General features: G+C 58.2%; 1 protein-coding gene and 1 pseudogene across 3 annotated transcripts in view; both read left to right on the forward strand.

Moving 5' to 3' along the window:
• The window catches only part of MINDY4 (MINDY lysine 48 deubiquitinase 4), a 103,672-nt gene that overhangs the window by 41,165 nt on the left and 37,488 nt on the right, over window positions 1-25,019 (forward strand). For all 3 annotated transcript variants that reach the window (XR_010726613.1, XM_066239748.1, XM_066239749.1), the window contains exons 6-12: window positions 3,633-3,688; window positions 8,442-8,548; window positions 11,010-11,126; window positions 11,406-11,494; window positions 19,937-20,038; window positions 21,906-21,969; window positions 22,823-22,888. Coding sequence is in view for 2 of the 3 variants with exons in the window: in XM_066239748.1 (XP_066095845.1) it covers window positions 3,633-3,688; window positions 8,442-8,548; window positions 11,010-11,126; window positions 11,406-11,494; window positions 19,937-20,038; window positions 21,906-21,969; window positions 22,823-22,888 (601 nt within the window). In the remaining variant the exon portion in view is untranslated. The remainder of the gene's footprint in view (window positions 1-3,632; window positions 3,689-8,441; window positions 8,549-11,009; window positions 11,127-11,405; window positions 11,495-19,936; window positions 20,039-21,905; window positions 21,970-22,822; window positions 22,889-25,019) is intronic.
• LOC136311306 (U4 spliceosomal RNA) lies at window positions 10,522-10,600 on the forward strand (annotated as a pseudogene).

Here is a 25,019-nt window from a genome sequence, read left to right on the forward strand (position 1 = left end):
TGGGGGCACAGAGAGGCGCTTGAATGGGGGGTGGGGGTCCCAGACACAGCAGGCGAGCTGGCTGTCTGTGGCCTGGCTCCCATGGATTTATTAGGTGCACGTGTAGGCACATGTCTCTGGGTTATCTGCACAATCAAATTTTGAAAAAGCATTTTGAATCCTTGATTTATCTTTTTGTCATTGTTTTTCATAAGAATTTTCATTCAAAGGCAAGAACATGCTTTTAAACTGACCTTTTAAACTTGTAACACTCATGCCACAAAGGGACACATAAAAGGAACAAAAGGCACATTCCCTGCGGGTGAGCACGCTTGAAGTCTCCTCTGGTGATGAGATCTATGGGAAACGGCACAGGCGTCGGAGCTGGGCGCTGGGGGCTGATGGATGGCGCTCTGGGTGGAAGTCCCATGACCGGGGGTGGCCCAGCTGTATGTACCGTACAGCGGGAACATCACCTCCACCCTCTCAGCACAACTCATGGCCACCCTCGTGCCTCATGGCTTTCCCTCAGGAGCCGGGGCGCCTCTTGGGAGGTTTACTTTGTCCCATGGTCCACAGGGAGCCATGGAGAGTCTGGGCAAGGAAGGAAGCGTAAAGTAGAAGAAGGAAGAAAATAGAGCATTTGGAGCCAGCAGCCCAGATTGGAACCCTGGTCCTGGCACTTCTAACTTGTGTGACCTGGTGTGAGTCACCAGGATCTTTCGTGAGGATCACTTGATTTAGGAGCATTGCCCAGGAGCTGGGCACGGGGGACACAGAAGCTACTGGGAGGATCCTGCAATCTTCTGTTCCTCTTGGTTATTTCTCTTATATTGTGTTTCCTGTGGCTCACATAGTGAATTACGAAAAAATTTGCAGCTTAAAACAACATCAATTTATTATCTCATTGTTCTGGAGGGCTGAAGTCTGAAATCCGTTTCGTAGGGTGATAGTCAAGGTGTTGGCGGGCTTGTTCTTTCTGGAGGCTCTGGGAGAAAATCTGTTTCCTTGCCTTGTTTAGCTACTAATGGCTGCCCACAGTCCTTGGCTTGTGGCCCCTTCCCCTACCTCTGTGGTGCATCACTCCAACCTCTGCTTTCGTGACCACATCAGCTCTTCTCTTCTGCTTCCCTCTCATAAGGACGCTTCTGTTCACATTGCTCTCACCTGGGTAAGCCAGGGTACTCTCCTCCATCTCAAGATCCTGAAGTTAATCCCATTTGCAAAGTCCTTTTTACCACAGAGGTTACCATTCTCAGGTTCTAGGGCGTGGATTTCACTGGAGGCCATTATCCAGCCTACCCACCACACCATATTGCAATTTATGCCTGTTCATTTTCCAAGGCTGGGTCTCCTTTGGGCAGGCAGACAGACCTGCCAGATAACTGCCACGTGCGTGCTGGGTACGTGGGTGGAGAAATAAATGAATTCATGCTTTGGAGTTCAGAAGGAGGTGACATCCCAGTTGGGCTATAGAGGACACCCGTGGGTTGGTTTGACAAAGGCTCTTCTAGGAGAAGTGAACAGCTTATGAGAAGGTAGAGAGGCGTGGGCGGAGAAGATCAGCATGGAAGCAGGTGGCGTGTGCAGGTGCAGAGGGGTCAGCTGGGATGCTGCGTGGCTGGGTCGTAAATGGCCCACAGGGCAGCCTGATGGGCCTGGGTCTTACTTTGTGAGGAAGCAGTGTATGCGGGGGGCTTCGGAGCCATTGTCTGGGCTCAGATTCCTGTGCTGCCACTTACTTGCTGTGTAGTTCTGGGAAAATTACTGGAACCATCTGCAACTCAGAGCAGTGATTGCTTTATAGACTGTTCTGAGAAAGAGAGGACTTTTGCTGCTTGTGAAACGGTCAGCGCACTGCCTGGAAGAGTCAAAGGAGTCGGATAACAGTATCTGCTGTTATATTGATGTCATTTTTATGAACATGATTATTGATGAGGAGGAGGGTGGGGAACCTTTGAAGAAGGCCAGCCTGGCAGCAGGAAGGCCAGGTTTTTCTTTCTAGAAAGAGACCTTGACACCCAGGTGAAGATGTGGGGGGCTGGCCCGGGGTGGGATGTTCCGCTGGCGGGGGACCCGGAAGCCAGTCAGGAGGCTGTTGCAATGATCTGGGTAGGAGACGAAGAGGCGGAGAACAGAGATGCATACAGGAGGGCCACTATCACCCCGGATGTTCCTCAGATGTTCGGAACAGCTCCTGCTGTCCTCTGCTCGGAATGGTTCAAGGTGGATGTTAGAGCCCATCTGACAGCTGTGCCTCGGTCACCACTTTTCAGACAGGGACACTGACGCGCAGCAGAAGAGCACCTTGTCTGAGTCTCCGGATGAAACAGTGACAGGGGGTCAGACAGAGGTGGGGCTCAGGTCCTCAGCCTTACGTGGCAGAGCGGGCGGGGGTCCCAGGGGGTGGCAGGTGGGGACCTCTGATATGAGTGCTGGGGGCTGGGGAGGGGTGGCTCTGACACAGCCTCTGGGTTGACCCGCCCCCTTTCAGAGCCACCGCTGCCCGTCAGTGCCTCAGCACCTGTTCCGGGATCCTCCTGTCACCGTTCCCCAGAGGGACAGGGACGTTTGCAGAATCCTGGTAGCTAGGGGCACAGGAATGTGGGGCTTCTGAATGGAGGAGAATGGCTTGATGGGTGGGGGAGGCCGGGGGGGGGGAGGAGTGGGCCGGCTGGGAGGGAGGGCAGAGCTCCGTGTTCCTGCCCAGCGTAGGGAACCCGGAGGCCACGGGGCAGCCTGTGCTCGCGCTCGGTACTGCACGTCCTCGGCCACCTCCCCCTCACGCCCCTTCATACATCTTCAGGAGGAAGCCAATTCAATAGAACCTACCACGGCAAGATTACAATTGTTACTTCAATCATATCTTACCCTGCAAGGATGTTGGAGGAAAATATATTTCAATGCTACCATCAAAAGAGCTGTCATTTTTAACATAGTAAAAGGGTTTTCAGTGAGTGATGTCATATTGTTATTTTTAATACATTCTTTTTAGAAAATGATTTTGCTTTAGTTCTGATGGATGCATGATGGAAAGGGGGAAAAACCCTAAAGAGAGTAAAATGCAGGTGGATTGTTTTAGGCAAGTTCCTCATGCATGCCCCTGAGTTTACAAGTCAGGAGCACAGGACAGCTTTTCAGGTCAGGGAAGGATTCAGGACGGGTTCTCCTTCGGTGCATTTTAAATGGCTGCTGATAGCTTTACAGGAAGGCTGGGGGAAAGGAAACACAGAAAACAGAGGTGAGATGAAAATAATCCATCCAATGGTTATAAGAACGTGTGTGTGTGTGTGTGTGTGTGTGTGTGTGTGTGTGTGTTTCCCAGCAGTATCATAGTGACATCAGCAAATTAACTTGCATTAGGTTCTTGGCAAGTATCAAACTACATTGTGTGGTGTGTGTGTGTGCACGCACGTGTGAGTTTGTGTCTGTGAGAATAAAGCACCGGAAGGCACTTTGGGGACGATCTGCCCCATCAGTATGGAACCTGCGTCCTGGAGAGGGAGAGTGGCCAGAGCGAGGCACCCGCGGGTGGCAGGGCCAGGGCTGGCGGCACCCGCCTCTCGGACCCCCTCGGGCCTCCTTCACTCTCCTCCGCCGTTTGCGTCTCTCCGTCCTTCTCTGGTACACTGACATTTTCTTTCTTTTGCTAGGAAACATCAGTTGCCAGTGTCCAGCAAGGCCGATGAGCTGGGAGCCCTGCAGCTGGGTAGGTGTGACCGCTGCCTCTGTGCTGGTCCTCACGGGGCCCGGGACTCTTCATTTGCTGCCTCCAGGAGGTGGTGGGTGGCGGGGACTCCCTTCTCCCCTCCCCCCACCTCAGGAAGGAGGGGCCGGCCCGTGAGCAGAGCGGGCTTCTCTCTTCGTGGTTGATGTCTTTCCCTCCTGGAGAAATCCTCACCAGGAGTCTGGGTGCTTCTGGACCCTCCCTGGGGCCACAGGAGCCTCCCCGCCTTCGGAGCTCTCTCGGGGGCCAGTCAGAGCCTGCAGAGATCTCCAGGGGACCGTCCTCATCAGAACGTTAGTGCAGCTGTGCCCGGGGAAGCCGTTCTTCTAACAACCCATCAACGTATGATTGGGTGTGAAATGCACACAGCGCCGTGTGCAGTGCACGAACCTTCAGTGCACGGCGCGCCGCGTTTGCACGTGTGTGGGCCTCTAGCTCCTCACGCACGCTTTGGGTTCAAAGCACGCTTTCCCCCCTCTTTCTGTAACCCTGTGCCCCCCGAAGCCCAGAGTGCTTGCAGGCTTGGCTGAGGCAGGGCAGAGTGGACGGGGCCAGAGGTCAGCCGGCGGGAGGGCTGGGTGGGGCCCGCGTGCCTTCTGCCTTTGCTCTTCTTCCAAAGCCAGCGCCCTACCTGTCGGCCTCCCTGGGCAGTGAGAGCTGTTCACACACTCTCCTCTCCTTTTAAGCACTCCCTTTCAAACTGAGGGAAGATGGCGGTGTGCCCCTTAAAAATAAACGACACGCCCTGCCATCTCATGGTTCGCTTTGATGCAGTGGAGGCAGGGCAGCCCTGAGTGGGGGAAGGGGGGGCTGGTCACCCCTCCCCGCTCACTTCAGAGGCAGCCGGCCAGGAGTCTGAATCACAGAACTGGCGGGTGGGGGTCCCTGGACCTTCCAGGGAGGGGCTGCGCGGGGGGAGCTTGGAGCCAGGAAACGCCGGCGTCTGAGGCCTTTCTGTAAAGAGCCTCCCTCTAAGATTTTCCACTGGGAGCCTTGCCTGCTTGGACGTACAGCGAGGCCATTCCCGGCCTTCAGAGCCCAGTGGGCTCCTGTTGGAAGGAAGGCTTGCAGCCAGTCTCTCAGAGCCCGGCCGTTTGAAGTGTGTCTGTGATTTCCAGAGGGAGGGGAGCCCTCCTGGCCAGGGGAGCAGCCTAGGACTTTGAAAAGGAGAAAGAGATAAAAGACCGTGGGGCCCAGGCACCAGGAGGAAGGGAGAGGGGTTTTGGTGCAGGGACAGAAGAAGCAAGGGGTGAAACTCGGTTAGAGGAACAGTGTCCCCCGCCCGTCCCGGCTCATCTTGGTTCAGTTCAGCAGACGGTTGTCAGCCACCTGCCGGGGCTTCTGGAAGCTGGAGGTCGCTGGAGCGCCTGTCTTCTTAGAGGGCGGGGCCGGGGGGGGGGGGACAAAGGAAGAGAGATGTCCTCCCATAGCAGCGCAGAAGGCACATGGCCCCTGTTAGTGCCTCGCTGCCACGAGGGACGTAACCGAGTTCTGTGATAGGTTCTAGAAGTTTCCACAGTGCTGTGGGATTTAAACGGGGCTTTGATGGGCAAAGTCTCACCAAGCAGAGATGTGCAATGAGCCCGGTGGGCCAAGGCCTGGTGTGAGGGAGAGATTGGCTTGAGGTGACCTGCCTGGAGAGGAAGTGGTGGGGGCCGGGGATGGGAGGAGGGGGCTGGGAAGGAAGGCGCTGGCTGGACGGTCTTCCTGAGGGCTGCGCTGAGGAGCTCGGCTGCAATCGTCGGCCAGGAAGGAGGAGTCTGTGCTGGTGGGTAGCGCGTCCAGGGCTGAGTTTGGGGCCAGCTCCAGATGTGTGCAGGGGATGGATTTTAGGAGGAAGAGCCCAGACATTGGGAGACTCTTGGTGAAGGAGCTCTTGGAATAGTCCAGAAAAGAGGTGATCGGTCCTCTTTTCTATATGGGGGGGGGGAATGCTATGGATATTTCAAGACCCTGCTCAAATTTGATCTCTCACGGTGTGCTTTCCTGGCCTTTTGAGGAAGAATTACCTGCCTCGTCCCCTCTGCTCTTAAATCCTTTGCACCTTTCTCTGTTCGAGCACTTACGTTATCTGTGTGGGGCTCTGTCTCCTCCTCTAGGCAGGGATCTCCTTGAAGGTAGGGGTGATGTTTTAATCATCGCCCCTCTCTGTCCCGCGTAATCCCCAGTGAGGAAAGGGGATTGATGAGCCATCGGGAAGGCCATGACACGCTCCCGGGACAGGGGAGAGAGAAAGGGCGGGGCAAGGTCCCAGACGCCCAGAGGCGGGATGACCTGGGGCTGGTGTGTGGGAGAGGCCCAGTGGTGGGGAGGTGGAGTCTGTTACCTAAACCTGGAGGGGGGCTGTGCTGGGGGTCCCTGGTGGGGAGGGTCGGGTATTTCAGATACCTGATAGTCAGTAAGGAATACTGAGTAGGCACCCGGGAAAGGAATCGATAGGGCCTCTATTATTTATTCCAATCTACATATGTTTTCTTCCAAGGGGTAAATAAAATGGGGTGGAGAACAAAATCTTTTGCTTCTTTACAACCAGATATTTATAGGCCTTAAAAATAGCATTCTCAAACCACCGGCATTTGCAGACGGTTTTGTCTGCTTGGCCAACACGCTCTTCGGCAGCGCTTTCTTTTCCCTTGCACGCTGGTCCCGCCACATCTGGGCCCGAGGCCTGCTCTGTGGTCCTGAACCAGCTCCCTGAACAGGGGCCAGCGTCCTCCGAGGCAGGCTGCCTCCGCCGGGGGCCTCGCTCGCTCTGCTTCCCCTGGGCTCCCCACCTCCGTCCTCAGCCTCACTTCACGGGGTCCAAACAGAGCACGTGTCCACCCTGGCTCCCTCCTGGACAACCTCAGACTAAACATAAGCCTCCAAGTAGGCTTAAAAATTCCCCCTTCTGTTCCTCCAGGAAACAGTCTGGCCTGAGACGTTGCAAGGAGCCCTTGAGGCCTGTGGAATCACTCAGATTACTCTCTCCCTCTGTTTTGGTCCTCTGGGGGAGGGGGGGTCTATGGTGGAATTATTTCTATTCCTCCAGCAAAAATTTCCAGTATCAATCATTCCAAAGCCTGTCCTCCGTCCCTCCCTCCATCACTCTCTTCCCTCCTCCCCCTCCCTTCCTTTTTCTCCTTGACCCAGCCCCCAAACTCCCAGGACCCTCTGCTCCGTACGCAACCATTCTCATGCCTTTAGTAGACATCTCCTTGCTTGTGCCTGTCCTTGTAAAATGTGTAGTTGTTATTCTGTGTGCATGCATTTGTAATGCATGTAAATCTCATTGCTTTTTCGCTTTCTCTACCCACGGCCATGTGTTTAACCCTTTGCATGTTGCTGGCTGAACATCTGGTCTTTCTTTCAGGGTATTTTTTTCGTGAGGCCGCGGTCACAGGGTGGCTTTTTCAGAGACCTTCACTGTGAAAGGTTCTCATTTAAATTCAGGTTCTTATTTAAATCCCAGACTTATTAAAACATTTTTTTTTGTTTTTAAACTAAAGGTGGGATCTGTCTCTTTTTTGATGAACTGAGCCTGTAGGCATTGGCCTCATGCTGTGCCTGGTTCTCCCCAGGGCAGACAAGGAGGTTATACAATAAGATGTGACATGTGTCCTGGGGATGGTGGCCTTTGGGTACCATCTCCAGGAGATGTGGGGCAGGGGCAGGGGCAGTGACGCGTCTCTGATCCCATGAGATGCGCAGAATTATGGGAAAGAATGTTGATATCTATACATCATGCCGTGCTTTTTCAATGATCATTTAATCTTGGGAAAATGGGGGAAAATATAGGAGGTTCCACAGGCTCTCTGGAGACCAGTGTGCTCAGCTCTGCCCGCGTAATCGCCCTGGGTAGTTTCCACCTGGGTCCTTCACCTGCGTGTTCTGGTCAATACCGCGGTAGTGGGGGGAGGGGGGGAGGGAGTCTCGCCACAGGGAGGCACAGGCTGGTCCTGCCAAGGCTCACGTGGGGCCCTGCCTGGGCCTCAGGCGCCCCCGCTGTAAGGAGACTGTGTTTGGAATGTGACCTGATGTCCCTTCTGGGTGGAGGTCCAGGGGCAGCTGGCTGGCAGGAAGGCAGATAGATGAGGAGTTGGCCTGCGTTTTTACCCCGTCTCTGCCACTTTCCATCTGGGTAACTTTGGGCGGGTTACTCACCTTCTCTAAGCCTCAGTTTCCTCATCGTAAATGGGGTGTATGTGATAATTACTTTCTCAGGGGGCTGTTATGGGGCTTAGGTGATAAAACACCAGTGGTTAGTAAACGAATGCCACAGGGGTGATAATCCGTTATTATTTTATCAGGCAGGGTGGCATTTCCTGTGCTAATTCTGCCCTCTTCATGTTTGTCCTCAGGGGGCAGATTTGTGCCTCGGGCTCACCTTTTGTGACAAATGAGCCTGAGGGAGGCTTTTCTGGGCGGACTGGATGGCCTGGGCCCGGGCACTTCCTTCACTGCATGCCCACAGCAGGACTTCCCGGGGACCAGTAGCCGCGTCCCCCCTGCCACTGCCCGCAGCCTTGTGGCATGGGCCAGCGTGGGGTTTGGACAAGGAGCAAAAGCTGTCTCGCTTTGCCTTTGCTCCTTCTGAAGGGGGCCTGGGCACCCCCCGGGGTGGGGTAGGGGTGGAGGAGCCTGCCTTTCCTTCAGAGCATCTCAGAACTCACCCACGCCCTCAGCGTTAGTGACTGCACATTCTGTTGTCCATGAGCTATAACACAGAGCTCACACTGCCAAGGTTCTCTTTCAGAGGACGTGGAGGATGAACCAGCGTTGGAAGAAGTCATTCTCCCTCCAGCCCCGTCAGTGCCCAAGCTGCAAGTAGTGTCGAAGCCAATCGACTTCTCAGTGGCAAAGGTAGGTGTCAGCTTAGCAGTGCGAGTGGGTACTTCTTGATCTGAATGGGTGTGAACTGAAGACTGTTTGATTTGAATTGGTGTGGAGGAGGCGATCTTCATTCTTCTGACACCATCCAGCTCTGTACAACCTCTCGGTCATTGTGAAATGGCAATTTGGGTGGGACGTAGAGAAAAAAACAGATCTGGGAGTCAGAGAAACGGGGGCCTAGTTCCGAGGCCCCCAACCCTTCTCCTAGACGGAAGGTCTCAACCTCCTCCGTTCAAACATTGCAGGATCCTGTTCCTCCCGCGTAGCTGCTCCTCACCTGCGCGGGCCTCCGGAGTGCGGACGGTGATGGGACAAACGTCCTCAGCGGGCTGGCCCAGCTCCTGCACTGGCGCCTGGCTCAGGCTGGCTGGCAGTGAGGAGGGACGGGCGTGTAGCCAATCTTCAGGGCATGTAGAATCCTCTGGGTTCACACCAGTGGTCCCCTACAAGGCGGCCTGCTCAGGGGCCCAAGGGGGCCGGTTCCTGGCCTGACAGCCTCCTCTACAGGGGGTCTGGGATTCCTCACCATCTCAGCTGCCAGGTGGCTTCACCCCTCCCCTTGGCCAGTGGGGTGCATTCTGCTCCTGCTGCCAGTCACTGGCTTTTCAGCCAGGATCCAGAAGGAAAGAGTAAAACTCCTGGGGACACGGCTGACCCCCTTCTCTTCCTACTTACCAAGTATTTACTCAGCACGCAGATCAGAAGTCATAGGTTTCTGTAGAGGTGGTTCCTGCCCTCCCCTCCCTTTTCCTTCCTTTTTTCGAAGCAACAAAAGGTCAAATGTGTGTGACTGGCCCCGCATCTGGGAGGAAGTGCCCCAGCTATCTGTAGGCACAGGGCTGTGGTTCTCTGAAGTGGGTCCTTAGAGGCCTGTGGAGACCACCCAGCAGTAGCATCTCCAGAAGTGGCCTGAAAACCCGAAGCCCACACAGAGAAAAGGGGGACCCAGGGCTCACGGCACCACGGCAGGTAGAGCCCGGTTTCCTGGCTCATGACCCTGTGACCCGGTGACTACGCTGTGCCTAGCTAGGAGCTGGCTTTCTGTGATTAAGAGGACAGACACGGGCTTTAGCCAGGAAACTCAAGTCCCTTTAGGTTCTAGGCTCTTGGTTCCAGTTCAGATAGCTGGGTGACTATAGTTGGTGCCAGAAACCAAGCCCTGACAGAGGAACTCATCCATCCCTCTCTCCTGTGCCGCCAGCCACGTTTGATGCCATGTAGACAAATGCTCTGTCACAGAGATTTTTCTTGTACCTAATAAAAGGATCTAACCCAGAGAAGAGGTCTGGAGAGGTGGCATCAGACCCACATGTTGGCATCTTCAGAGACCCCTGGATGTAAAATCATGGCAGGCAGAGAGGAGGTAGCCGGCACGGGGAATGGGCATTGACCAGAGACTCTGCCTCCTATCCAAGGGCCAGTCAGTGGGGAGGGGTGGTACTTTCTGGGGCTCTGGAGGGGCGGGGCCTGGGCTGATGGGAGAGAAACTGTGAGCTCAATGTCAGCCAGAAGTTTAGAGAGGACAGCTGTGATAAAATGGAGGTGCTGCTTTGGGAGGCGGTGGGAACTCGTCCCCTGGGTGGTTGGAGTGTTCAAGCCAAGGTCTCGGGGGGCCATTCTTAGGTGATGTTGTAGAGGAGAGTCTTACATGTGGTAAGGGTTATGCTGGAGCAGGTGCTGACAGACTTTTTCTCTAAAGGGCCAGAGAGTATATTTTTGGCTCTCTGTTCCAACCATTTAACTCTGCCATTGCAACCTAAAAGCAAATATAGACAATATGTAAACAAATGGCCATTACTGTGTTTCAATAAAACTTTATTTATAAAACAAGTGGGGGCCAGACTTGGCCTGTGGGTTTGCTAAGCCTGTCCTAGGGCACCAGTTCTCAAACTTGACTGCACACTGGATCACCTGGGAGCTTTTAAAAATACAGATACATACTGAGCTTTGCACAGTAGCGGTATCATAGCCAATGAGGTTTGTCCGAGGCGCTATTATTGCTAATTGAAAAATACGGATACCGGTGTCTGAAGCCCAGGCTTTCGACTTAGTTGGCCCGGCATGTGGCCTGAGCATCGGGCTTGTTGAGTTTAGTAGGTGATTATAATGTGCAGTCAAGCCTTCCAAGTTCCCTTTTAAAACTAAATTTTTTCGTTTCAAGTTTCTTCTAAGGAACCTAAAAAGGTTTTGGCCTGAGTCAGCACAGGCTGGCTTGGTTTACAGATGTTCCAGAGGTAAGACCCTTAGGGTTGATCTTATCTTTCTTCCAATATGAGAAGGATGAGTTTGCAAAATAAAGAGAAAATAGCTTGCCCTTCCGGAGAATGGACAGCCCTGCTGGAATTCAACACCAGCTCCTGAGGGAACCGCCCATGAGCAGTATATTGTTTACATTTAAAACAAGCAATGAAACACTCTTTTCTTTTGACAGGACATAAAGACCATTCTGTTTGGTTCCAGCTTTTGCTGTTTCAATGAGGAATGGAAACTTCAGAGTTTTTCGTTTAATGACGCAGCCTCGTTAAAATATGGCATTGTGCAGAACAAGGCAGGTGGCTTCTAAGTTTCCCCAGGGTCTTTCTGCGGGCCCATCGTGGATAGGGTGGGGTGTACCCCAGGTTGGTAAACCCTGTGAATATAACCTGGGCTGTCCAGTGCGGGCCAGCCCCAAGTTACTGGTTATCACCAAGTTTAGGAGCTCCCTATGTGGCGGCCAGAGCAAAAGGTGGGCGCGACCCTTCCTGTGAGCGGCGTGGTGCTGGCACGTGGGCAGAGGCTGGCCTGGAGGAGACGTCTCATTGGCACTAACGCGAGCCCTTCCGCGCAGGGTGGTCCCTGTGGGGTCCTGGCGGCCGTCCAAGGCGGTGTCCTACAGAAACTCCTGTTTGAAGGAGACGGCGGAGCTGACCCCGCTCGGTGAGTCAGTGCCCCTTCCCCCATCACCTGCTTTTCCCGAGGCTTCTCCGCAGTGCCCAGAAAAGCCAGCGAGGAAGCACGTGTGTGCCTCCATGTTTCCCACCTTCCGGAAAGGAAAGCAGCGCTGGCTGACGGGCCGTGCTGACCATTGGGTGAGCCGCGTGCATTTGTCCAGAGTCAGGAGGGCTCTCAGTGCTGCTCCACGTGGAGGGGGCTGTGGGGACAGCCGCGGAACTGAGACCACCCCTCCTCAGAGGTCAAGTGCAGCACAGCTGCCCGACTGCCGCCCACACCCGGACAGGCCCAGCCTGCTGACCCTTCGGCCGAGCCCAGGTCTCCCTCCTGCCCCGCATTACGTCTCCTCGGCCATGTCCTCGGCCAGCCGCTGGCTCTGCACCTTCCAGCCTGCCCCACGGAACGTCGCCGTTTACCTTCCAGCTCGCTCACTAGATGCTTGCACACGGGCACCTCTCTTGCGTCCACTCACTCGGCAGACACTTTGGAACATTTCTGGGCAGGCTCGATGTGTCTGTTCCCCAGAACAGTCTCTGTTCCCCAGAAAGGCTCTGTCAGGTTGACGGATGGAGAGAAAGCCGTCGTCCTGCACCGACGCGGGCGCAGAGGCAGGAGGACCGGGAGGGTGCTGGCTGCAGCGAGGGGCCATCTTCATCCCCTTGACTCCCTGCGGGCCCACTTACTGGCTCGTTGTTTTAGTTGAAATGTAGCATACATGCAGAAAAGTGCACAGTCCTGAACTATGTAACTCATACGTGTTCTGCCTAACGAATTACAGTGGGTAGTACATTGAGATATGAACAAACCAACATACGAATTTTTTAAGATACGAGCTGCGACTCAGTCCATATTTTTGTTCGAGATCCAAGTGAAATTTCGAGATACGAGTCGTGATTCAGGAAGCTGCCGCTAGTTGGCGCATTGGCATATGGGTCCAGTATCGGCAGTTTGATATACGAGTTGACTGACTACGAGCTTGGTTATTAATGAATTAAATTCGTATCTCAAGGTACCATACCACCAACCACACACCCGTGATTATGCCATTCAGATCAAGAAAGAGAGAATCCTTCTGCCCGGTAGATACCGCCATTCTCCTCCCCGAGATTGTAATTAAACGCACTCTAAAAGCGCAGTTTAGCTTTGCCAGTTCTGGAACTTTAATTAAAAACACTTCTTTTCTCATCTGGGCATTTCATAACCTTTTATTTTTTTAAGCGTAGGTGTTATAAGGACAACGAAGCCCATTCCCCATGTATTCTGGCTCGGGGTCCTGGGAGACACGGTTTTCTGAGCGTCCAGGGTGCACATGAAATATTTACACTTTATCAGCTTCGGTGATTTTGTCTCAGACAGGGTCCAAGTGAAGGCAGCTTGTCATGCTTGGCATTTTATAATTTGTCTAATAATGTGGTTTGTCTGATACCTTACAAAGTAATAATCAAGGTGGTTTCTCAAGACGGGGATGCGAACCCTAAGCACAGCTTCACCCTAATCAAACAGTGAATCACACCTGTCCTTGGTCTCTAACCCCGCCTCCCGCCCTCCCTGCCCCCATCCTTCAGCTCCATCCATCCCTGTTCCCACCTGTGCAGGACCAGCCCACAGCCTGCTCTGGAGGGCCTGTCAGCTGAGTGCTGGCAGCCTTGTTTCCGCCGTGGGCAGAGACCCTGCCGAGAGGCCCGGCACCATGCTCGTGTCTGGGAAGCCTCCTGACCGACTGGTGGGAGGTGCTCAGCGAGGGGCCCCTGGCTCCCTCGAGGGTGCAGGGACCCCCTCTAAGTGCACATGCACCCACCTGCCTCGCCTCCCTCCTCGTATCGGAAGGAAGCACGCAGGGAGGGCTTAGCGGGTGTTTGGGAGGAAGCTGGGCTCATCGAGACCGCTGTGGTCATGCCTCATGTCACCTGCAATTGAATGCGAGAGCTGGACCAACAGATGGGGTTACAGGGGCCGTGCAGGACGCTGAGGCTCACCTGTACACGCAGAGGTCGGGCAGGCCTGCTGGGGGAGTGATATTTTCCTCTTACCGAGGCCTGGGGGGTGAACAAGACTGCTGATTCCTCTGCACACACATCCTTGCATGTGCTGTTCCCTCTTCAGTTTCCCCTTCCCAGCACATCCCCCACACTCCTTCCCGCCCCCTGGGCCCTGTGTGCTGGCTCTTCTCCACATGGAGCCATGGCTTCCTGGACTTCCCCGTTTGAGATGAACCCGGATCTGCCTCCGGGTCCCCCTGCCTCCGGCTAGTTCTTCCACACCACACTTGTCATGGTCTGCCCATGGCCCCCACCCCAGACACAAGCCCCATGAGAACATGGGCCCACCTGGCTGCCTGGTACTCAGCCTGTCCCTGGCGGCCAGCCCACAGAGGAGCCCTCAGAACTTCTGTTGAATGAACACGCGGGCAGAGGCGGCTACCAGACGGGCGGGGAGCGGCCCTCCAGCAAGGGGCACAGACTGCGCAGGGCCCGAGGGCAGGGAGAGCGGGCCGGAGAGGAGCAGAGAGTGGCCCAGGGCAGAGTGTGAGGGGCAGGACGAGGTCGGGGCGGCACAGGGGTCAGGGCCAGGCTGGCAGAGAGGAGCGGAGAGTGGCCCGGTGGCCAGGGCAGAGTGTGAGGGGCAGGACGAGATCGGGCCGGCACATGGGCCAGGGCCAGGCTGGCAGAGAGGAGCGGGGAGTGGCCCGGTGGCCAGGGCAGAGTGTGAGGGGCAGGACGAGGTCGGGCCGGCACATGGGCCAGGGCCAGGCTGGCAGAGGTTGCGGGGCCTAGCCACCCGCTCGGGTTTGCCTAGGCCTTGGCCCCCGCGGGAGATGTCTGACAGGCCGTTTCAGCCCCGTGCTCTTTCCAAGCTGCTTTTAAGCTTGAACTCTGGGTTTCTGTGGGAAGTTGTGGATTGATCGTGTTTCAATAGTGGAGGAAGTTTTTTAAGTTGGTTCCAGGAATGGGGATGTCTGCCTGGGGCGCTAGGCAGGCTTGGCTCTTTACTGCCCACCCTGCGTGCCCACTGAGGGGATGTGAGAACCCCGGCGGGCTGTGGGCAGAAGGAAAACGGTGCCGGCGGGGGGAGGGGAGGTTCTGCTTCCCACTGCCTGCCAGTCAGCCCCTGGCCGAGCAGGGACTCAGGCCCCGTGTGCAGACAGGTGTGTGTCTGTCCTGCCAGTCAGCCCCTGGTGAGCAGGGACTCAGGCCCCGTGTGTGCCGACAGGTGTGTGTCTGTCCTGCCAGTCAGCCCCTGGCCGAGCAGGGACTCAGGCCCCGTGTGCAGACAGGTGTGTGTCTGTCCTGCCAGTCAGCCCCTGGTGAGCAGGGACTCAGGCCCCGTGTGTGCCGACAGGTGTGTGTCTGTCCTGCTAGTCAGCCCCGGCCGAGCACGGACTCAGGCCCCGTGTGTGCCGACAGGTGTGTGTCTGTCCTGCTAGTCAGCCCCTGGCCGAGCAGGGACTCAGGCCCCGTGTGCAGACAGGTGTGTGTCTGTCCTGCCAGTCAGCCCCTGGTGAGCAGGGACTCAGGCCCCGTGTGTGCTGACAGGTGTGTGTCTGTCCTGCCAGTCAGCCCCAGCCGAGCACGGACTCAGGCCCCGTGTGTGCTGACAGGTGTGTGTCTGTCCTGCCAGTCAGCCCCTGGTGAGCACGGACTCAGGCCCCGTGTGCTGACAGGTGTGTGTCTGTCTAAGCCCCGCTCAGATGGAGAGTTCTGCCAAGGCTCTGCTGGGAGGAGGGGAGGCAGCCTTCGCCCCCCTGGGGTTCCCCATCTGCTGGGAACCTGAGACAGGGGTGGGGCAGCCTGGGCTGGAGGCCCCCCGGAGGCCGGGCTGGTGGGCTGAGCTGGGCATGGGCACAGGGAGCAGAGGGAGGGGCTGCTGCTGGCCGCTGGATGCTTTGTGGGGGGTGTACCTGAGGGGAAGGAGCCCCACTCGGCGGGGGGACCCTGCCCCCTGACCAGGCCCTCTCCTCCAGCAATCCTCTGAGGAGAAGCTGCAGGAAAGGGGCTTCACTTTCTCTGGAGCCCCACAACCCTGGCGCTCCTTGTAAACCCTCCCGTCTGTGCCCCCACCTGCCACTGCGGGCCCTGCGCGCGGAGCTGCCCTCCATGCGGGCTTAGCACAGTGGACGGCTTCCTGCTCCCAGGGACCCCAGAGCAGGCCTGAGGGCGGGCACCTACCTACCCAGAGGAGACAGTGGAGGGCGTGGCTCAGTGACCTGGGCTCTCCCGTCTAGTCCCGCCCGGGCTGCGGAAACTGCCTGCGGACACTCGGGAAGGGTGGCCCTGAGGAGGACGAGCTAGGGGATGTCCTGGGGTCCTGGGGGTGATGGGAGCCGGCGTGGGGGAGGGCTGCAGGGTGACTGGTGGGGGAGGGGAGAGCCCTCTTGGGTCCAGGCTGGGACTTGGGGCTGGTGGCGAAGGAGCGAGGCGTGAGCCGCCGCGGGGGCAGAATCTGAGTCGGCGCTTTGCTCGGGGTGAGGCCTGCCGGGCAGAGACCACGGGAAGCTGTCTTGCCAGGGTGGCGTGGGCGCAGCCTGTGCTGAGGCGGGGGCAGGGCCGGCTCTGTGCCCCTCAGCCTGTCCCCAGGCTGGGGGTGCTAAAGAGAGTGCGGGACCGGGGCCCGGAGACTTGAAGTTGGGGGGAGCAGGGCCTCACTTCCTCCAGTTGTGAACCTCTGTCCTGCCTCAGGCTGACTCCGCAGACGGCGTCCTGCGTAAATCATCCCCGGGTGGGCGAGTGAGCAGGACTGTGGATGTCCGCTGCCATGGTACCTATGGGGAAACCGAGGCCCAGGGAGGCAAAGATGCTTGTCCAGAGTCACACCCGGCGTCCGTGGCAGAGCCGAGCCGGCATGTGGGGCCCTGCCTGTCACACACACTGCTGTGCCCGACAAGAGACTTGGCAGTGGGAGAGCCCCAGAGGCTGGAGGCCTGGGCGTCATGAGTCTGAAACACCCGGGTGCCGGGCACCCCGCTGACCTCGCAGTGGCCAGCAGGCGGCTGTGCTTCATGAGGGGCTTCTCAGCAGAACCTACCCTTGCCCCCTAGCTTGGAAAAAGATCAACACAGGCGATTACAGAGACTGATACAGCAGGTTCCTGGGGACCCGCCACGTCATACGAGCAAAGGGGGACACCTGGCGTCTCTCAGTGCCGGCAGAGACCCCTTCTCTGGTTTCATTGATTTATTTCACTTTTAATACTGATTGATTGGGTCACGGCTGTTCTTGCCGGGCCGTGTGTGCACGTTTGGGTCTGAGGCTCCCGTGCTCCATCTGAGTCTGAAATTCCAGGATCTCAGAAACGACCCAGCTTTAAACAGAGCAGGCGCACGCCTCTCTTCAGGAACACCTGGCCCAGCGCCCCCGGGCGGGCGGTGCCTGCAGCTGGCGGGCTCTGTGGGGGCTCCGGGCTCCCTGCAGCCCCCCTCTTGCCATCCTGGGCAGGTCGCCCTCTGCGCCCACGACGGTGGGGGAGCCGGCTCTGTGGAAGCGGCGCGGACGTGACTGCACCCTCTGGGGAAGTCATGCCGAAGTAACGGCGCCTTGGCAGGGCGGTGTTTTCTCTGCGGGGCTGTCTGGCTGCATTAAGACTCGTTCCGTCAGGCCGGCGGCTGGCCTCTCCTCAGTGCGGGGGGACAGAGCCAGGCGGCGGGCCTCGGTGTTTTTCCACTTGAGGAGGGGTTGTGCCAGTCGGCCAAGCGAGCGGGAAGAGACGATCAGACCCCGGGGCCCTGCAGGCCTGGACAGGGCCGCGGACAAGGAGGGTCTCCTCCCACCTTCACTTCCCCTCTGAAACGGAGGGGCGCTTGCCCAGGACCCCTGAACACTGAGGGCAGGGCTAGGCGTGGAACCGAGGTCCAGGGCCCCAGGCCAGCCCTCCCACCCTCCCACCCCCAGTGGCTTTTGACTGTGAGAGGGAACAGATGGACTATCCCGCCTCCGTTCACTGGCCAGCATTCCTCGGACTTTTCTATAACTCAGACGAGTGGGCCTGTAAGAGTGGACAGGTCAGGCTGTTTTTAATTAAGTAGGGTAGAAACGTCTTTGAAAGACTTGAGGCATTTAGGCAAATGCAGAGTAATTATTTCCCCACTCCTACCCCATCCCCAGACAAGTGTCTTCATCCTGCACTCTGACTGTGGGATTCAGACTCTTACAGAAATTTTTCGTGGGTTAAGAGCCCGGCCAGGTGTGCGATGCACGTTTGGAGTTTGATAAGTGTGTGTCTGACTGATCAAGGCAGCGCAGGACAGCCCTGGCCACCGAGGTGTGGCAGTGAAGGCAGACACTGAGTTATCTGGTGACAGTACCGTCTGGGTGATCGAGGTCGTCGCCTCCTTCCCCTTAATGTTCACCTGCACGCACCCCTGCCTGCACCCCCATCTGCCCCGGGGCCGGTTCTGTGGCGGGATGGATAGACTGGAGTGACGCTCAGGGCTCTGACCCAGTGCCCCACTTAGAGGCGGGAGGTGAAGGTCAGTGAGGACGGGGGCTTCCCAGGCCCGGGGGCCAGGAACGGGAACCCTGGCCGACCACTCCACTTGTGTCTCACGTGAGCCAGCTGACGGGGCTCAGGCAAGGATGGAGAGACTGGGAAAGCGCCTCAGAGGAACCCCGGAAAAGAGTGAGGACTTCTGTGTAGAAGCACTGGGTTCGGAGGGCCTGTAACTAGGAGCATGGTGCTGGGAAGCCGGGCTCAAAGGCAAAGGGAGGCTGGTTCTCAGCCAAGTGCATCAGACGATGGGTCCCGTTCCCAAGTTCTCCTTCCTCCCTCAGTGCTGTTTTAAGACTTCTAATTGGGGGAAATTTTTTTTATTGATTTTGAGAGAGAGAGAGGAAGAGAGGGAGAGAGAGAGAGACAGGAACATCGATCTGTTCCCGTATGTGCCCTGACCTAGGATCGAACCAGCAACCTCTGTGCTTCGGGACGATGCTCTAACCCACCGAGCTATCCAGCCAGGGCTAAGATTTCTTCATTTCTACTGTGTGATTTGGGGTGAATCATTTAGTCTCTGTGCCTCAATTTTCCCATTTTGAAAAGGAGATTGCAGTGCCTGCCTCCTTCATGGGTTGTTTTAACGATGAGTGGAAGTGCAGCCCTCCGGAACCCCGGGAATGGGAAACTGAGAGGATGGAAGTGCAGCCCTCCGGAGCCCCGGGAATGGGAAACTGAGAGGATGAAAGTGCAGCCCTCCAGAGTCCTGGGAATGGGAAACTGAGAGGATGGAAGTGCAGCCCTCCGGAACCCCGGGAATGGGAAACTGAGAGGATGGAAGTGCAGCCCTCCGGAGCCCCGGGAATGGGAAACTGAGAGGATGGAAATGAAGCCCTCCAGAGCCCCGGGAGTGGGAAACTGAGAGGATGGAAGTGTAGCCCTCCGGAGCCCCGGGAATGGGAAACTGAGAGGATGGAAGTGCAGCCCTCCGGAGCCCCGGGAATGGGAAACTGAGAGGATGGAAGTGCAGCCCTCCGGAGCCCCGGGAATGAGAAACTGAGAAGAAGCGTCTCTTTGTGGCCATTGCCCCTCCTCCCTCTCGTTCCCTTCACCACCACCAGGGACCTCGTAGTTACCGTTTTTTCATAAGAGATCTCTGCCGTTTTGGGCACTGCTGATGGCCCTTCCTTCCAAAAGCACTTTTGTTGTTGAGACTGTGAGACAACACCGCCCCCCACGTCAGCCCCCCTGTCTCGCCCGTACGCTGGAGTCCCCAGGGCTCCATCCTCGGCCACCGCCTCTGCCCGTCCTTGTCCTCTCTCTGGGCAATCTGAGCCACTCGGAGTGCCGAGGACCACTCCAGTGCTGGTGGCTGGTCAGCCTCAGCTCCTGCCGCTCTCCTGGCCTTTAGATGGGAGGGGCAGCTTCTCCTGAGCGTGCCACGGGCACCTCCTGTCACCTCCCCAGCCCAGTCCCTGCCCCCGTGTTCTTCATCTCAAATCCTTCCCCTCTCACATCCCCACGCCCAACGACCTTGAGGTCACCAGCAAGTCAGGCTGCTTCCCCCACCCCCACCCTGTGCCTGAGGTCTTATTTCCCTAAGGCTGGTGGGGGGAGACCTCTGCTAGCATGAGCTGTTGTCTCCAGGGGCCCGGCGTCAGACCGGGCATGGCTGGGGTAGGGCAGTGCCTTGCCTTTGCCCAGGATGGCTTTCTCTGCCAGGATGGCAGCAGGTCTGGGGCCCATCTGCTCAGCCTCCTGGGCTATCGGAACTCACCGCCCGTTCTTACACACCCCCCCCCCCCCCAGGGCCAGCGAGTCTTCAGTGCCCTTTGCTCCTCCTCCAGCCCCACCCGGGGCCCCTCCCTCTTGGCTCTTCCTTCGGTCCTCTTGTAAGGGGGTACCTCCCAGGCTCCGCAGGAGCCCCTCTGGGTGGCGTAGGAAAGGACAGGTCCTCAGTTCGTGTCCCCATAGGCACAAACACACTCCCTTTTATGTCCACAGGCTGCTGCAACCTTCGAATGCCCACAGGACCCACTGCCTGGCCCTGGCCATCGCGGACATCCTGTGGCGGGCGGGGGGCCGCGAGAGAGCCGTGGTCACGCTGTAAGTGCTCCCAGGGCAACGTTGCTACCACTTAACCTCGGGCTGGCACAGCTGTGGGCAGGCTGTCTGTGTGTCCTCCAGGATAAGGACAGCGTCTGGGTGCCTTCCGAGATCCCTGCCCTGTGCCCCACGCCGGGACCACCCAGAGCGGCAGTCTGCTGTGCCAGGCAGCCTCACGGGGGGGGGGGGGGCTCATTCTCATCTCAAGATGGGGTAGGACCCGCCCTGCCTCCCTCCCTGGGGAGCTCCTGGAGACAGGCCTTGCCGAGAAAACCTCTCCCCTCTATAATTTCCTGATCCAGACGCCTCGGAAAGCAGCCCTCAACTGACCTTGTCACCCTTCCCCTGATTTGTGCCCTCACAAAGCATGCTCTGTTTGCTCTGTCACTTGCATCCCTGTTCCTTTGAGGAGGGAGGGGACACAGGTGAGCGGTCGGTGCTGGAGCCACAGTCTTGTGGCCGCTACCTGCCTCCTACACGAGGTGAAGGAGGCCATCCTTGTAATCCCCACGGCCTGCTGGCTTCTCAGTCTGACCCTTCGGAATGGACACATCACTTCTCCTAGCCAGGTGGCCAAGTTCTAGTAAAGAGGGTGCCTTTACCCAACATTGTCGCCTATTGGCTGTGTGACCTTGGGCAGTTGACTGAACCTCTCTGTGCCTCATCTGTTTACTCTGCTGAAAAATGGGGGTGATGATGATTACATAATTGGTTGATTATGAGGGAATGAAATGAGTCAATATAAATAAAACGATGTATAATGGTAATATTACCTATCGGCTTAAATCATACATCCATATCAATAAGTGATAAATCACAGCACATGTGGGGTGCTCAGGACGATATCTGGCGTGTACTAAGCGCTGTGTCAGTGTAGGGCTCATCGTCGTCCTTGTTCCTACAGAGTGCTCGTCCTTGCTGCCCATGCCCTGTTAACCGATTACCCTGCCCCCGAGGAGCTGCCTGGCAGCCCTGAGAGCAGGTGGGGCCAAAGGTCAATGCCCGCCTGCTTTGCAGACGAGGAAAAAGAAGCCCAGAGCGGGGCAGTGGTGGGTCCAAGGCTACACAGCAGGCTAGTGGCACAGTGGGCCCCGAACCCCCGCCCAGTGCCTAGTCCGTGCCTCACTGGGCTGCACAGGCAGGACGCTGTGAGAGCAGGCCGCTGGGGCCCGTGGGGCCTCGGAGAGGACAGAGGCCGGCATTCCCGACGTCCCGCACACGACGGGCAAGTCAGCCTCCCGTTGTTGTCGGGCGTGTATTTGTCAGCCGTGGGCGACAGGCGGGCCTCCTCCAGCCGTGGGCGATAGGCGGGCCTCCTCCAGCCAGGGCGACAGGCGGGCCTCCTCCAGCCGTGGGCGACAGGCGGGCCTCCTCCAGCCGTGGGCGATAGGCGGGCCTCCTCCAGCCAGGGCGACAGGCGGGCCTCCTCCAGCCGTGGGCGACAGGCGGGCCTCCTCCAGCCGTGGGCGATAGGTGGGCCTCCTCCAGCCAGGGCGACAGGCGGGCCTCCTCCAGCCAGGGCGACGGGCGGGCCTCCTCCAGCCGTGGGCAACGGGCGGGCCTCCTCCAGCCGTGGGCGACGGGCGGGCCTCCTCCAGCCAGGGCGACGGGCGGGCCTCCTCCAGCCAGGGCGACGGGCCTGGCCACGCTCTCCGTCTGCCGTCTTCTTTCCCATTTCCTTTTTCTCCCACTCTTCCTCAGTGGTGCTCTCAGGACCCAGCCGAGCGGGGAGAACGAGACCGCCTCCCCTCCCCACACACACACCTCCTCATTTGTCCTCACGGGACAGGACGCGTGGTTTCGCCCTGGCTCAAGGCCGCGTCTCCTTTCCCTGCGCAGGACTCCTGCATCTCCGTTTCCTTTCTAGGGCTTCGGGCACCCAGCAGTTCAGTCCAGCGGGGAAATACAAAGCAGATGGAGTCTTAGAAACGGTACGGTTTCTGGAAAATTATCAGGCAACCTTTGGCTTTGTGTGGGCACGGTCTCCTTTCCTATAAGTAAATCCTCCCTCGACTGGGGAGGGGCCAGCCCTTCCTGCGGCCCCGGCCAGCGGGACCCTCCACCGGGGACTGCGGTGGGCAGAGGTGGGCGGGGCTTTGAGGGTGAGCTCTTGCCAGAACTGACCATATGGCCAAAAAATGGCTGATGGGCAGCCTCTGACAGCGAGGTTGTGCCAACCCGAAGTTCCCCCTGCAGTCCGCCATAACGCCTTTTGACTAAACCCAGCCTTCCCCGTGTCCCTCTTTACGTTGTCAGCACCTTCTCTGGGGGGTTGTTCTGTGAGGGGGGAGGGGCGGTGTGGAGAGGACGGGTTAGAAGGCGCAGAGGCCGTTGAAAGGTGAAGCATCGGCCAGAAAACCAGACCTAAGGAAGACGAAGGAAGGGAGAGAAAAGGAGAAACGTTTGACAATCCAGAAACTTTCCTCCTCCTCCCTGAGGACTTACTAACAGTGACTACGTTCATCTCTGGACGGAGGATTTTTGCCTGACCTAGTTTGTTTCATTTGACCTCAGTCTGGGCATGTGTGGCCCTGGGAGCCTAGAAGGGGCTCACTTTGCTGGATGTTTTCTCTAAAAGTGGTTTTTCCTGCCCTGCCCAAGAAAGCAAAAGACACTTACGTCAGCTTCTTGCCACTCGACTCAGGACGCTGTCCGCTGGGCTTAGAACCGGCCCGGATGACCTGGATAGGACACGGGCCCCATGCCCCCTGCCCTGCCCCCACCCCCAGGTGCTTCTCAGATCTCCGGGGTGGGGGGTTCACCCATGCGTTTGTGTCTTTGCAGCTCATACTGCACAGTCTGACCTGCTATGAAGAGCTGGTGGCTTTTCTTCAGCAAAGCATTCGCCAGGTAGGCCCTGGGTCCCCTTGGCGAGGTGCACCGTTAAGCCTTCTGCTTTGTTTGAGAGGAGATGCTGGCGAAGTGGAGCTGGCACCCTCACACCCACCCTGGGGGGTGGGGGTGGAGGCCGGGAAGGAGACGGTGCTGACCCTGGGCGCCGTGGCTGAGGGCGGGGGTGGAGGCCGGGAAGGAGATGGCGCTGGCCCTGGGCGCCGTGGCTGAGGGCGGGGGTGGGGGGTGGGCTGGGGGGCAGGGGCCCGCTGCCGCCATCGCGTCGCTGAGGGCCGGCCCTGAGGTACAGGTGCTGCCATCGCGTCGCTGAGGGCCGGCCCTGAGGTACAGGTGCTGCCACAGCGGGGGCTGCAGCGCGGTGGGGGGGCCGAGCGAGGGGACTCGATGGTGAGAGCTTCCTCTCGGGCTGAGCCGAAGCCGCCACCTCCGGAAGCCAAGAACCCGTTGTTGGCGAGGGGGAGCCAGCACCAGCCGGGGCGGTGACGAGAGCACGGATTTCTGGGCTGCGTCGGCGGTCTGAGCACTGCTGATGGAGCGCCTGCTCACCACCCCGCCTGGTGTCCTGGGGGGCGGGGCCGGGTCTGACAGAGCACGTGGAGCGCCCCCCCCCCCCCAGGAGATCTGGGCGCCCGTCTGGCTGTGAGAGGGGCCGGAACATGGCCAGGACCCGGGAGCAGCACAGCCAGGGGCTGGGGGCCTTCGGCGTGGGGCTGCGGCTCGTCTTTGTGGAGGATGGCTGGAGCTGAGTGCTCCGAGGGGAGAGAACGTGGTCCTGGAGGTGTGTGTAGGCTACACCCCTTCGTGGCTCCATGGCCTTGGGCCTCGAGTGGGGGTGACAGTAGCAGGGCCAGCCTCGGAGCACTGGGCAGAGTGCCCGGCTCCACGTCGCAGGGACCGTTAGTGTTCCTCGTGGACAGCGTGATCGCCGTCTCATCACGGTTTAAGGCGGCCCTGAGAGGTTAGGTATAGACAGGAGAAGGGAGAGGGAAGCCTGGCAGAGGGCGGTGCTGTGTGGGCCCAGGCCGAGAGGCCAGTGGCCTGAGATCCCGAACTGCAAGGTTCCCCGGTGTTGACGTCGGTGTCAGCTGAAGGACTCTCTCCTGGGCCGAGCCGCTCTCCTGGGGTGCGGCCACTCCCTCTGCCGCCTCTGGGCTGCAGCCTTGGCTCCTTGAGGCTCTTTGAGGCCCCGAGAAGGTGTTAGAAGACTTGGCGGTGAGCCTGGAGGTGGGAGAACTTGCCAGATGTGGGGGCAACCTGGACACTCCGGCGGTCACTGTCCCCTTTCCCGGCACAGTGCACCACAGACCAGGAAGTGCCCTGGCCCTCCCAGCACGGACACCCCTTGGGCAGGAACGGGGGGCCTGCTGAGTCCATGGGAGGCAGGTGTGTGGTCTCTGGGGCATTGACCCACCTGAATCCTCACCCCCAGAGTGTGGTCTCTGGGGCATTGATCCACCTGAATCCTCACCCCAGAGTGTGGTCTCCGGGGCACTGATCCACCTGAATCCTCACCCCCAGAGTGTGGTCTCTGGGGCACTGATCCACCTGAATCCTCACCCCCAGAGTGTGGTCTCCGGGGCACTGATCCACCTGAATCCTCACCCCCAGAGTGTGGTCTCCGGGGCACTGATCCACCTGAATCCTCACCCCCAGAGTGTGGTCTCTGGGGCACTGATCCACCTGAATCCTCACCCCCAGAGTGTGGTCTCTGGGGCATTGACCTACCTGAGATCCTCACCCCCAGAGCTGTTGCCTTGGGGGCGACTCAGTCCCGGGAGAGCCCAGAGCCTGGCCGGGGGACCCAGACTAGGTGCTGCCTCCCTGCACTGGCCGCTCTGTCCGGGAGGTGCAGGGGAGGGGCGCAGGTGTGAGAGGTCCTGGCCTAGGTGTCAGGAGTCCCGGCCTGGCTGTCACTTGTTGTCTGTCCCTGGCTGTCTCTGATTCTCCGTGGGCATAACCCAGTGAGCCATCTGCCAACTCAGTGTGCCCCCCCCCGGCCCAGTGTGGCCACAGGTAGCCCGTAGCAGGGGCCTGGGGACCTTGGTTCCTTGTGGCCTCAGGAAAGGCACCGGGTCTCGGTTGCCTATCTGGAAAATGGAATATGGACTAATGAGTAGATCACTCCCAG

Source organism: Saccopteryx bilineata, chromosome 7 (assembly GCF_036850765.1).
Source record: "Saccopteryx bilineata isolate mSacBil1 chromosome 7, mSacBil1_pri_phased_curated, whole genome shotgun sequence".
NCBI classification, from domain to species: domain Eukaryota; kingdom Metazoa; phylum Chordata; class Mammalia; order Chiroptera; family Emballonuridae; genus Saccopteryx; species Saccopteryx bilineata.